We start from the raw sequence: 13,916 nt of genomic DNA, 5'->3' as shown, positions 1-13,916 counted from the left end.
AGCCACGGTGCTCTCAGTCGGCACCCTGGTGATACCGCCTCTGAAGAGGTTCCTGCAAGAAAAACACAACCTGGTAAGAAGTAAAACTTACCTGTAGGTTTAAACTTACCGCTGGCAGGAGCGACTCGCCTGCCCGTCCGGTGCTTCGCCATGCGAACGACGTAATGACTTGCATGCGGACTGGCGGGGCTACTTCACGGAATCACTCACGTGACTCCGAAGTAAAATTATGATTAACCTTTACTAACTAACCAGCACTAAATTAACTCTCACTCGTTCACCAATTAGGATTAAATCTCAATCTTTCAATTACCAAAACCAAGAACTAACTTCAATTACTAACTTGGGCCATGATTACCCTCACACATAAAATAGGCTGGGTTTAATTGAGACCTAGTCATGTATCTGCGTCAGATTATTCTCCCCCCAGTCTGTAATCAGAGCTAACCTAGCTAATCTGCAATCTAAAAATCATCTTCATTCCAAATTCTCCATCAGTCTACCAGTCATAGACCAATGTTGCTCCTGCACTCCAATAACTACTGGTAGGAAGAGAAATGTCATTTTCCCTGCTTGCAAGTCTTCCCATGGCCTTTATTTGCCCTTGGCCCATTCCCTCTTTGTAACCCAGTCCACTCCGTCTGTTCTCTTCTTCTTGTCTGCTCTCCATCTTTGGAAAATAATTGCTCTTTGGAATCACAACTGTCTCTGCTTTCTTACAAGCCTTCAGATTTCCGTAGAAAGTGAATCTCAGTGTCGTCTGTCAGCATAATTGTAATTGTAATTGTAATTGATTTTATTAGCCAAGTATGAAAACAAAACAAGTATGTAAATCATACGAGGAATTTGATTTGCCATACAGTCATAGCAAAAAAGCAACAAAACATGCAACCACAAAGATTTAACATAAACATCCACCACAGCGGCTCCTCCACATTCCTCACTGTGATGGAAGGCAATAAAGTCTTATCTTCCTTCCTCCTTTTCTCCCGCAGTTGGGGGAGTCGGACCAACCGCAGTGGAGGCGATTGAAGCTCCTGCAGCCGGCGATCGAAGCTCCCGCCTTGGGACGATCGAAACTCACGTGATCGGGATGGTCGAAGCTCCTCTGGATTGAAGCTCCCGAAGCCGGTCCCTAACCGGGGACCGCGAGCTCCACGATGTTGAATTCCGCAGGTTCCCGTGGTTGGAGCTTCCGAGGTCGATCCCTGGCAAAGGGACCGCCAACTGCGAGCTGTTAAATCCGCAGGTTGGAGCTCCCAAGGTTGATCCCCAGCAAGAGGCTGCCAGCTCCACGAGATTAGGCCGCAGTGCAGACGGAGATACGATAAGGAAAAAGTCGCATCTCCTTCAAGGAAAGAGATAAAAAAGGTTTCCCCCAACCCCCTCCATCCCCCACACAATACAAAACTAAAGATACACTAAAACAACATTTAACTACAGACTAAAAAAACAACAAAGAGAGAAAGGGACAAGACACTGTTGACGAGGCAGCCATTGTACGATGCCACCCGGTGGAGTATGTTGCACACAATAAAGGTGAGGGATATGTTGTAATTCCATTTCTAGTGTCTGTAACATTAGGGTCATCGAGTGTGAATCTGGCACCCAATGGCCTTGGCAAATACCAGCGGGTTCTGATCTTTATTGGTATGGCTCTATGCCAAAGCCTCAAAGTCCACTCAAAACATTATTTCGGAGGGACCTTTGTGTATCGGTACATGAGAATTTTAGCACTGACATTCTGCAGCATAAAGCCATGGAAATAACACATCAGTCTAGAAACGTCAAATTCAATCACCTAGCACATGTTGCTTTCTGCCAAATGATTCAATTGCAGCTTAAAATCAATCAGGATTTTATACCAGGTGTGGTGCACAAATGGAGATGGTTCTGTGTGTGTCATTTATGCACGCACTGAGCACACAGGGTGATGGCAATCATCACACGACACTCAGTTGACAATAGTGAGGTCCCAGAGGGCTGGAAAACAGCTGATGTTACTTTTCTTAAGAAGAACACTTGGGCCAAAGCAGGAAATTTGCAGGCTGGTGAACCTAACAGTAGGAAAAATATTATTCTGGATAGGTTTTACTCACATCTGAAAAAGTCTGAACCTATTCGGGATAGTCAGTAGAGGTTTGTGCAGGGAAGGTTATGTCTCACAAATTTAATTATTTTGAGATGACCAAAGTGATTGGTAAAGGAAGGACAGGGGATGTTGTGCACTTTAGCCAAGGTCCCAGATGATCCAAGGTTCAAGGGATCTACGGAGACTCAGATTGGATTGAAAAGTGGCTAGGCCTTATGAGACCCTAAGGATGGATGTTATTCTGGCTGAAGTTCTGATACCAATCATGTTCTGCAGGGATCAGTACTGGTCCATCTGTTGTTTGTGGACCGTTAAATGATATGGATGAAAATGGAGATGGGGAAGGCAGAGAGCTTGTAGAAGGAGCTTGTACGTTTATGGACAACCTGATAAGTGGAAAATTTGTGAGTAGTGAGGAAGATTGTCAAAGGGTACAGGTGGTTAGATTTTTGGAAATATGGGCAAAGAAATGGCAGATGGAGTTTAATCCTGACAAGAGTGTGGTGTTATCCTTTGGGAGATAAAACGTAAGAGGATATACAGTAAATGGCATGATTTAGGAGCTTTGATGTACAAAAGGATCCTGGTTATGTCGAGAAATACTCTCTTGAACTTCTACAGGTATATAGTAGTGGGCATATTGACTGGTCGCATCGTAGCCTGGTTCAACAAGTCAAACGCCCAGGAATGAAGATTGCAAAAAGTAGTGAACACTACCCAGTCCATCATGGGTACTGACCTCCCCACCATCAAAGGGATCTAGAGAAAGCGCTGCCTCAAAATTGCAGCCAGCGTCATCAAGGACCCACGCCACCCTGGCCACACTCCTGCTATCAAGAAGAAGGTATAGGAGCCTGAAAACAGCAACATTCGGTTTCAGGAGCAGTTTCTTCCCAACACCATCATTGAACACTAAGATCTCCAACTAAACTCCAAAGTACAAACTGCCTTGATTGCACTAGGGACTTGGGATATTGTTTCATTTGTTTCTTTCGTTGCACTATATTGTTTGTGTTTTATATATTGAATTTATTTTTTTGTTTATTATGGTGTCTCCTGAGTACTATGTTTCACATCTGTTATGCAGCTGCAAGTAAAAATGTCATTGTTCTGTTTTGGGACACATGACGATAAAACGCTCTTGACTTGGTTCTTGGGGTCGAAGTCCATAGCTTCCTGAAATTTGGAATGCAAGTGGATTGAATGGTAAAGCAGGCGTAGGTCTACTTATTTTTTTTTATCAGTCGGGACACTGAAGATACAAGTTGCAGAGACAAGTTGCAGATTTATAAAACTTTGTTGAAACCACATTTGGAATAGTGTGTGCAATTCTGGAAATCATATTACAGGAAGGTTATGGTGAGGGTGCAGAGGTGGTTTATTAGGATGTGGCTTTGATTGGAGAGTATGAGTTGTAAGGAGAGGGTGTTTTCTCTGGAATATCGGAGGTTGAGGTATACCTTGATAGAAATATCTAAAATTATGAGGGGGGTAGATAGTCAGAACCTTATTCCTAGGGTAGAAATGTCAAATACGAGAGGGCGTAGATCTAAGGTAAGATGGGGAAAGTCTAAAGATGTATGAGGCACGTTTTTTGCCACGGGTGGTGGTGATAGCTGATACAATAGTAATATTTAAGAGGCATGTGAACAGGCAGGGGATGAAGGGATACAGACCACATGCAGGCAGATGGCATCATGCTTATCACACACATTTTGTGCTGAAGGGCTTGTTCATTATGACACTATAGCAGGTATGCAGAATCAAGACACATGAGGACCATGACTGGTTAGCTGATCTGAAGTGCAGGGAGAAACCTGTTACTCGTACTATTAGAAACACTCACAAGAGCATATTTCGAGTGTTTAAAGTGCCTCGTGTGTTATTGTCTATCCAGCTCCACCATGTTTTCTGGCAGGCAGCATGGGAGTGGTCCCGGTGTTGATCCAAGATGTTATGGTCGTTATTTGGCCGATCTTGTGGGCAAAATCAGCTTTTGTTGGGGTTTATTGATTAAGTTAGTCCTTCATTGATCACTCGTTCATCCACACGTATTGACCTCTTGTCACTAGATGACATGGATTAACCCTGCCATGTAGCAACGTCATAATTTGATGTGGCTCGTCCAATGGGCCGGGCAAGAACCAGCCCCAGTTTTGCAGCTTCTTTACTCAAATGGCCACCACTGTTTTGAGGGGGCCACTGTTAACCCTGTACGCACTTGTGGGTTTGCAGCTGTTGCTCTCAGAAGGCCACTGCTAGTACCCCTGGGGGAAGGGGGGTCATTGATTACCCGGTATGTCCGATCGAGAGGCATTAGCAGGAGAGGTGCAGAGCTTAATAACATCTTTTTTCAACCTGGTCTGTTCATCACTACTGCCCTATTTGTGGATTCTCGCCCAGCAACTTTAGCCATCTTCACTAGTCACATTATACAGGCCTTACATGATGCAGGGGGATGTTTCCAGTGGGAACCTGTCATGGAAGTACAGTTCACTGTGGTTTAGAACCTTAGCGATGCCAAAGTAATACTGTCATCTAATCCTCTCCAAGGGAGGCAAGCCCTCGACCTTGACAAAGACTTGTAGTTACTTCTGCCAATTTAAAAGGATCAGAAATTACTTGTGGGTTTGCTGGAGTCAGCCAGAACAGAGCAAGGTGAAATTAGCTGCAGTGAAGTTATGAGCCACCATTTCCATAGATGTGTGGGAGCATTTTGCAGGTGAAATCATGAATTGTACACTAACTAAGGGCTTGTACACTCTGGAGTTTAGAAGGATGAGAGGGTATCTCATTGAAACATATGAGATTGTTAAGAGCTTGGACACACTAGAGGCAGGAAACATGTTCCCGATGTTGGGGGAGTTCAGAACCAGGGGCCACAGTTTAAGAATGAGTAAGCCATTTAGAACGGAGACGAGGAAACACTTTTTCTCAGAGTGGTGAGTCTGTGGAATTCTCAGGGCGATGAAGGCAGGTTCTCTGGATGCTTTCAAGAGAGAGCTAGATAGGGCTCTTAAAATAGCAGATATGGGGAGAAGACAGGAACGGGATACTGATTGGGGATGATCAGCCATGATCACATTGAATGGCGGTGATGGCTCGAAGGGCCGAATGGCCTACTCCTGCACCTAAGCAGGAGGTGGACTTCCCAATGGATGGAAGACAATTGATGAAGCAGAGGAAGATAATTAGGCTGAGTTCACTCCCCAGAGGAACTCCTGCAGTGATGTCGTGGGAAGATGGATCTCCAACAAACACAACTAGCTTTATTCACGCAAGGTACATCTTCAATCTTTGTGCAACTGTTTTCCTCTTGATATAGATTGACTACCATTCTACCGGGGCACCATTGGAACTAAGTGGTTCCAGCAAAATATGGCCAATGATTCTCATCGGTATCTACTCCATAGAAAGCATACTATCAGGATGCTTCACAGCCTGGTGTGCAACTGCTCAGCCCAGGATCGCAAGAAACTGAAGAGAATTGTTGATGCTGCCCAGTCCGTCAAGCGAACGACCCACCTTAATACCACTCTATCTGTACATAATGCTGCCTTGGGAAAGCAGCCGACATTATCATGGACCACTTTCCCCCTAGTCATTCATTCTTCTCCCCTCACTTACTCGGCAGAAGATGCAAAGGCTTGAAAATACATACCTCCAGATTCAAGAACAGCATCCTCCCTGCTGTTATCAGACTCTAGAATGGACCTCTCGTTTACTAAGGATTAATTTCCGATCTTCTGCTGGTGAAGAAGGGCTGTCTGCTACATCTTGTGGAAGATGTCGGCGACTCACTTACCTTCCCAGTATCGCCAAAACTAGGAGAGTAGCAAGCCCGGGCAACGCTTTTATATGTATGAAGCTATCGGGAGTTCTTGCCATCCTCCCATTTCAATAACACGGACATTCAGGAAACTAGGCCACCTATGGTGAATTGTTTAAGAAACGGGACCACGTATTATGAATTGTTTACGTACGTGTGAGTTTGATTTTCTTTTAATCTAAATATCTACTAAATTAAAGATTGTAAATATCCTGGGAGTTTTGTCCAGTTTTTCTTTAGGATCAGGGAGCTTTTAAGCAGGACTAATAACAGAAAATGCAACGAATTATGAAAGGTCACCAATCTGAAACATTAATTCCATTTCTTTCTCTACATATGCTGTCTAACCTGAATATTTTCAGCATTGACAGTTGCATATTTTCCAAGTATTACACCATGCTGATTTGGGAATATATTGCCTTTACTACATTGTATTGAGTCTAAATCCTGGGACTCACTTTCCAACAGCACCGTGGGGCATCTTCACCAAAAAACCAGCAGCGGGTTAAAGTTGTGGTTCACTATAACCTACTCCAGGGCAATTAGGGACGGATAATAAATGCTAGTCCTTCCACTGATGCCCATATCCCCCCCACCCCCCAACAATAAAAATAGCACCCCAGAGAATTATGCAGTGAAATAAAATTCAAAATGTAGAGAACATAACAAAACAGTTTATTTTTTAACACCACACAACTCTACAATCATTTTTTTTTGAAACACACTGCATTATAATGCAAGTTCAGTCAAAATCAGTTGTAGAAAAATAAGTTATAGTTTGAACAGATGAACTCTCTATGCTTTCACACTGTCAACCACTGATGATGGGCTGAGTTTCTACATGTGGTATTATCAAAGGTCATTGATCAGTGAGGCAGTGGTATCAGGGTGCTGACTGTACCTCACCGATAAATTAATGACCACAATTGAACAAAACTAAAATTAGAATTGTCCCGTTAAAAGGACCTTGCTGCCTGCTGTTCACAGGACAGGTCACCTCTCCCAAAAGTTCCAGCAGGAACATTAATACAGACTCAGAACAGCTCAGAATGGCCGGTTCAAGTCCTGCTTCCTTCATGTGGGCTGCAGATGGTTCTCTAACATATTCTGAGCCATGGATTCCCACAGCCAGACTCTGCATTCACAGACCTTGTTAATTCATGTTGGCTATGTATTAGAGTACAAAATACAAATAGACATAAGCAAGAGGTCTACGCTACTAAATATTATTGTAAATGCCCACTCTAGAAACACCAGTTTTCACCTAAACCTGTTAGTAGACACAGCTCACTAATATTATTGCATGTGTGTGAGAATTTAACTCACAATCATAATAAACACTGATGTTTACCAACTGGAGGCCATTTTGTGGGAACTGATCATGGCTACTGCCCATAGTCCTGTTGGCAGGCCCTGGTTACAGGCGACTTATTCTCTGCTCTAACTGCACCAGCTGATTGGCCACATCACTGGGAAGGTCGTTACTGACTTGCTCATTAAAGTATCTCCTGATCTCTCTTACTTCCTCTTCCCAGAACTCCTTCTCGACACTGAAGAGCTCCTCCATGTTCACATTGTTCAGGCCCTCCAGGTTCAGGGCACCATCAGTGGGGATGAGGCCAAGGGGAGAGAGCTTGGCGCAGTCCTCTCCCTCGATCCTACGGAACATCCACTCCAGGACCCGCGAGTTCTCACCAAAGCCGGGCCACAGGTAGTTGTTCTGCTTGTCCTTGCGAAACCAGTTGACGTGGAAGATCTTGGGAAGTCTGCACTGGGGCCTGTGCTCCATGCTGAGCCAGTGCGACAGGTACTTGCCAAAGTTGTAACCGAAGAAAGGCCTCATGGCAAAAGGGTCGTGCATGATGACCTTACCTGAAGAAGAACGAGAGAGGAGGCGTAAAAAACTGGTACCGAGAGGCTCACGGGAATCACGGGACTAATGGGATGTTACTTATGGAAACAAACCCCAGCATGCCACAACCTTTGTCCTGGATTCAAATGTGAGGGTAAAGCTCCCTGTCTCATGTTGAACAAAGCTCCATGTTCCTGGCATACACTTCCCAACATATATTTCAATGTTAGTGCATGTTCTCCTCCATTGTTATTGTGCTCTGTGCCACTACATTATTGTATTTCACGACCAATTTAACTTTTTTTAAATTTCTAAATGATTTCATTCTGCTCTGCATTACATGTTGCAATGTTATAACCCTCCTGTACTGCAGACTACTGGATTGTGAATTGACTGTTGCTCACCTTCCGTCTGTCTGTAACAACAGCGCTACAATGCTGTGGTGTTCTCTGTCTGACTGAACTGTACACTGTCATGGGTCTCACTGGACTCCCCACACTCGACTCATTGTACTCCCTGTCCCAGTCTCACTCTTATGCTATCAAAATGTACAATACCTCCCGCTTCTGTCGTGGGGTAGACGGACTCCCCTCCTCCTCTCCCCCACCCCCCATCCATAATCTTTGCACATCCCCAATCTTTTCCACTCAGCACTTTAATTTTATGTTTTCTGTTACATGTATCTTGTATTCATGACTGTTGGCAAATCAATTTTCCTCCTGGGATAAATCAAGTTCTATCATATCGTCTCGTACCTTTGTGCTCAGCTGCAGCTGTAGCCTCGGATCTCATGGCTGCTCCGATGAAAACTCCGTGCTGCCAGTTGAACGCTTCATACACCAGAGGGACACCTGGAGGGACAGATATCAATATGAAATTGTACATATTGGGAAGAAAACCTACTGCCCTCTAGATTGTAGGATAGGGGAGCTATCAGTAACTGCCCTGCTAATCATAGGGATTGTATAAGTGACACACATCAGTAGCATGCTACATTATTATGTGTGAGAACTGTGTAACGACTATAATCTCATGCAGTTCAATTGATTGATTTAAGAGCTTACAATTCCAGCCATTTACTACTTGACTGCAGTGGGGGCTCCTCAGCACATTGAGCAGTGGTTCAGTACATTGTCATTAACCCGCACACGGACCGTCTAATGCTTGTGAGTGCTCCTTTACAGAATACACTTCCATACCTCTCGGCCTCCGCCCTCCAAAGATAATTGCTTCAATGGGAACGCCATCGGGAGACTCCCAGTTTGGGTCCATGATTGGACACTGGCTGGCAGGAGAGCAGAACCTGGAGTTGGGATGTGAACAAGGTTCCCCATCTTCTGGCGTCCACCTTTTGTTCCTCCAGGAAGTCACTGTGATGTGGGGAGGAAGGGTTTCGTCGATTCCTTCCCAGTAAACACCACCATCACTGGTCTCTGCCACGTTGGTGAAAATGGTGTTCTCATGAATGGTTTTCATAGCGTTTGGGTTGGTTTTCACAGATGTCCCGGGGGCAACACCGAAAAAGCCGTTCTCTGGGTTGATTGCCCTCAGGATTCCTGTGGAGAGGAGCAGGATGATCTTTGTTAACAGGGTTATCCATTCTCATGCCAGGCACAAGGCTTGGAATAAATTCGACAATTTCCTCAATATTTTGTTTCATTTGATTTCAACTGTGGAGATTTGTCAAAACCCACAAACCTTGCTCATCAAACTTCATCCAGGCGATGTCATCTCCCACACACTCGACCTTCCAGCCAGGCAGTGTGGGCTTCATCATGGCCATGTTAGTTTTGCCACAAGCGCTGGGGAAAGCGGCAGCAATGTACTTCTTCTGGCCTTTGGGGTTGGTCACACCCATGATCTGTGGAAGGAAGGGGAGAGGCCGGTCAGACGCTGGGAGCAAAGCCAGGTTACTGATAATCTGCAGCTGCTGACTAACCCTCCAGCCGTGGCTCCACAAGGAGCAGCCCCCCCTCCTCCTCCCCCCCTCTCTACTCCCCCCCTCTCTACTCACCAGCATGTGTTCAGCCAGCCAGCCCTCGTCCCTGGCCATCCTCGACGCAATGCGCAGGGCAAAGCATTTCTTCCCCAGCAGCGAGTTGCCGCCGTAGCCACTCCCGTATGAAGTGATCTCCATGCGCTGAGGAATGTGGGCGACCAGGATGAGCTCCGGGTTGCAGGCCCAGTTATTGACCAGTGGCTCTGCAAGCAAGACGGAGATTGTCACCACAGGCCCAGTACAAAGTTTCTGCCTCAAAGTACACAACAACCCCTTCCCCCATCATCCACACAGCACAAGCCGTTCAAACAGCAGGACCACACTTACTCTTCAGTGGTAGAGGACAGCCCACCGAGTGGAGACACTTCACAAACTGGCCGCTGCCCAGCGCCTCCAGCACAGCCGCTCCCATACGAGTCATGATCCTCATGCTGGCTACAACGTAGGGCGAGTCCGTGAGCTGGACGCCAAACTTGCTCAGAGGCGACTCCACGGGCCCCATGCTGAACGGGATCAGGTACATCGTACGGCCTGAAGATTCAAAGCAAGGAGGTCAGTCCATGGGCACTGCTGGAGCAGAAGCTCACTGGAGAATGCCTTATTACCAAAATGTTAAGGAGAGTTTAAATTTTAATTATTGTACCTCTACACTGTCAAATATGGTAGCATTCCTATATATGTACAAGCTACACTGTGCAATTTGGCAAAGATCCCACTAATATGTCCAAAGAGCGTTCGCAGGAAATTTGTTTGCAATGTCTGTGATTGTCAGCTGCAGGGATCCTAGCTCCGCGGTGTAGATCTGGAACCACCTTAGGTAATTTGAGTGTTGGGAGAGGTGGCCAAATGCCAGCGCAACTAGTCAACATAAAGGAGTAGTTGGGAGATATTACAGATTGAATCAACGCCTTTTACCTTTCATACACTCTGGGAATCGTGCGGTGAAGGCCTTCTCAAATTCCTTCTCGGACAGCCATCGGCCCAGCTGGCTCTGTCCGTTCTTCGCTATGGGAACGGTATCCCGCTGTTCAGGGGTCACAATCACCGTTTGACTCTCCACACGAGCGACATCCTTGGGGTCGGTGCGAGCCAGCCAGCTGGAGGTGATAAAAGGTGATGAGAACGAGAGGTGGTGACTCCTCCTTTAGGTCAGTCACTGCCCACACTGACAGCCTCACCGCCGCACCGTTGCAATGTGCAGCGTTCACAACGACTGCAGAGTTCTGGTACCGATTGGTCAAAGTGCACAGGACAATTCTGCAAAGTCGGAGACTTTATGTTGAATATAATGCATGTGTGGTGTAAACTACTAAGGGAGATGGGCAGAGAACGTTATACAATGTGTATTCCATCTAAACCTGTGCATGGTGCTGTGTAGCATCACTGAAATTTTACTGGAACCATGTTCTGCTTCTTGCTGCAAGGACCAGCCATGCTGACATTTGATATCTGTTTGGCATCAATGAATATTCATTAATGAACTGACATTATCTTCCATATCACTTTAAAGCTCTGTGCAGGAGCTAGATCTCTACCCATTCTACCATGACAAGTGTGATGATATGAAGTTCTGGGCAGTTCATTTGGGGGTCTAGCAATCTCAGTGAGACCCAGCAAGGAGCTGGAGAGGTGATAGAAGCACCACACTGGTAGCACAGCATGCATGCTTCGCACTATGTGTAACATTCGAGCATCACGTCTGATATTCAACAGTTAAAGTAAATATGGTATGGCTAAATTTGTTATACACTGCCAAAAAAAACAATAATAATAATAATAATAATGTATTTTATTGTCATTGCACATAAGTGCAACGAGATTTGGGTATGCAGCTTCCATCCGACATCATAACTTAAGTAACTACTAAAATTTAGGTTTAGATACCCCGAGAACATGGTTTGTACAAAGAACATTACAATGGTAAAATAGTCAAAATAGACTAATTAAACAGACTAACAACAATGTTACAAACCACATGGGAGAAAACTGCTCACCAGTTCTGGTACTTGTGTAAGCGTTTGATCATTCCTTGTTCCTCCATCAGGGCCAGAATCTGCCTGTTCTCCTCCTCGCTTCCATCACAGATGTGGATGCTGGCTGGCTGGCACAGCTTCGCACTTTCTTCCACAAAGTCTCTCACACTAGGACTTAACTCGCTCAGATCCCCATAGACCACTTTCACAGCGCCCAAGGTCTGAGACTGGAACTGGGGTGCCATATCGTCTCCACTAAGAAGATCGTTAGCAACCTGCAAACAACAATGAATGATTATGACAAACTGTTAATGTGAACACGTGAAGAAAATTAAAGCATTGCACACACATTATTATAGAGATTTAAAGTGATATTGTCTCAATGCATGATTGTTGTATGTAGAATAAGTATCAGACAATGCTAAGAAACACAATAAGTAGTCTCAGTTTGCTTTAAAAGAAAAAAAGGAACACCACATAGATAGAAATAATAAATAATTCAGTTATTTACAAAGGTATGCTGCAATAAAAATAACGTTATGAGTCTCAACTGGAAAAAAACATCTATTCTCAATAGCAAAACACAAAGTGCTGGAGGAACTAAGTGCATCAGGCAGCATCTGTGGAGAAATGGATAGATGACATTTCTGGTCAAAATCCTTCTTCAGACCTTCCTCCAGCACTTGTGTTTGCTCAAGATTCTAACATTTTCAATTTCTTGTGTCTTCTATTCTCAGTGGCATCTATTCCAATAAACACTGAAAATCACTTACTTTGCTTGCTGAATCTGCCTTCCAGTCAGTTTGATTATAGATGTTTTTTTCTTCCAAGCAACCTTAACTCTGAAGTTCTTCAGGTATCTGATGATCTTTCATTGGATTGCCTGTGTCTTTAAATACAGAATTAGCCAAGCCCCTCCACCAATTACTCCCAATAAGGGGGCTTGTCATGTACGTCACTGATAGTGAACCCACCTCACTGAGAACGCAGTTAATACGTAATCCAGTGACAGAATTTGTACTTTTAACAACTGTTCGAACAACCAGTCGTCAATAGGTTTGAAGTGTGCACAAGCTCACGTCGTGACATACTTTAATACATAATCCAGCCAATAACGTCTTTCAGCAAACAGTGATCGATATTTGTTAAAATGTATTTTTTCCCCCCGTTAAAGCTGAGGTAGGCAAGTTACTGAACATTCTAGTGTCGGACTTTGGACCAACTCTGAGGCAACTATGTGGATTGTTTTTTGAACCAGAAAATGCTGATTGCGATTTATGACATATGTTGTTCCCACAGGAACATTGCAGCAGCTGACCTTCCAATGAGATCTTAGCACAGGCAGGCACACCTCCGGAGCTGAATTGTTGATTTATGATCACTATTGTTACCTGCTGATAGGCTAGGAGTTGGGGGCTCGAATCAGGCGTAGATTCAATTCACGATATCACTTAGGCTCGGAATAGAATAGGGAAGAGGAAGACTTGCATTTGTATCACATCTATTCGAATCTCAAGGCATCCAAAAGCACTTTGCAGCTGAAGAGATGCTATCAGAGTATAGTCAATTTGTAAAATAGGAAGAATCTGTAGCTAATCTGTGCATAGTTGGATTCCATCAACAGCAAAGATAGAATAATCAAATTGTAAGTGAACAACAACCTGCAGATGGTGCAAATCTGAAATAAAAACAGAAAATGCTCGAAATAGTCAGCAGGCCAGGCAGCGTCTGTGGAGAAAGAAGCAAAGTTAGTGTTTCAGGTCAAAGACCCTTCCTCAGAGCAATCTGGTGTAGCTGAAAAGTAGATAAAAATGGACTCGGACAGGGTGAATACTGCTCTTTCAGAAAGTGCCACAATGGATCGATCTCTGAAGAGGAAAAAGTACTGGATGTTCATGTTCATTTGCAAGAAGCATTAGGTGACTTTCCTTGGAGTTCACTACTACCTCTGATAGAACAATTTCCCAGGCACGACCTACAAAAATCACGATGGCTGCAACAAACGTAATATTCATTAGTGGGTACTGCATTTAGAATGGTAGCATGCACCTCTGCTTGTTTTTGATACACTTTTTCAGTGTAGGGGTTGTCAAAAAACCTGCATACCAAGCAGAAATTTCCTAAAGCTACCGCTCTTTCTAGACTAGATGGAAGAATTGCTGCTTTGCACA

At 44.5% G+C, this 13,916-nt stretch overlaps 1 protein-coding gene across 1 annotated transcript; it reads right to left on the bottom strand.

Annotated features, from left to right (window-relative positions):
• Window positions 1-6,578: 6,578 nt before the first annotated feature.
• LOC116986447 (phosphoenolpyruvate carboxykinase, cytosolic [GTP]-like) lies at window positions 6,579-12,657 on the bottom strand. Its single transcript, XM_033041991.1, has 9 exons — window positions 12,519-12,657; window positions 11,767-12,020; window positions 10,688-10,869; window positions 10,100-10,303; window positions 9,788-9,975; window positions 9,472-9,634; window positions 8,973-9,329; window positions 8,529-8,624; window positions 6,579-7,793 (listed from the first exon to the last, which is right to left on the bottom strand). Exons 2-9 carry the CDS (start codon window positions 11,988-11,990, stop codon window positions 7,339-7,341), a joined length of 1,869 nt encoding a protein of 622 aa, XP_032897882.1. The 5' UTR covers window positions 11,991-12,020; window positions 12,519-12,657; the 3' UTR covers window positions 6,579-7,338.
• Between the last annotated feature and the right edge of the window lie 1,259 nt (window positions 12,658-13,916).

The sequence above is a fragment of the Amblyraja radiata genome, chromosome 23 (genome assembly GCF_010909765.2).
Source record: "Amblyraja radiata isolate CabotCenter1 chromosome 23, sAmbRad1.1.pri, whole genome shotgun sequence".
Classification (NCBI taxonomy): domain Eukaryota; kingdom Metazoa; phylum Chordata; class Chondrichthyes; order Rajiformes; family Rajidae; genus Amblyraja; species Amblyraja radiata.
The sequence above is the reverse complement of the archived record's forward strand: the minus strand, read 5'-3'. Positions and strand labels throughout refer to the sequence as shown.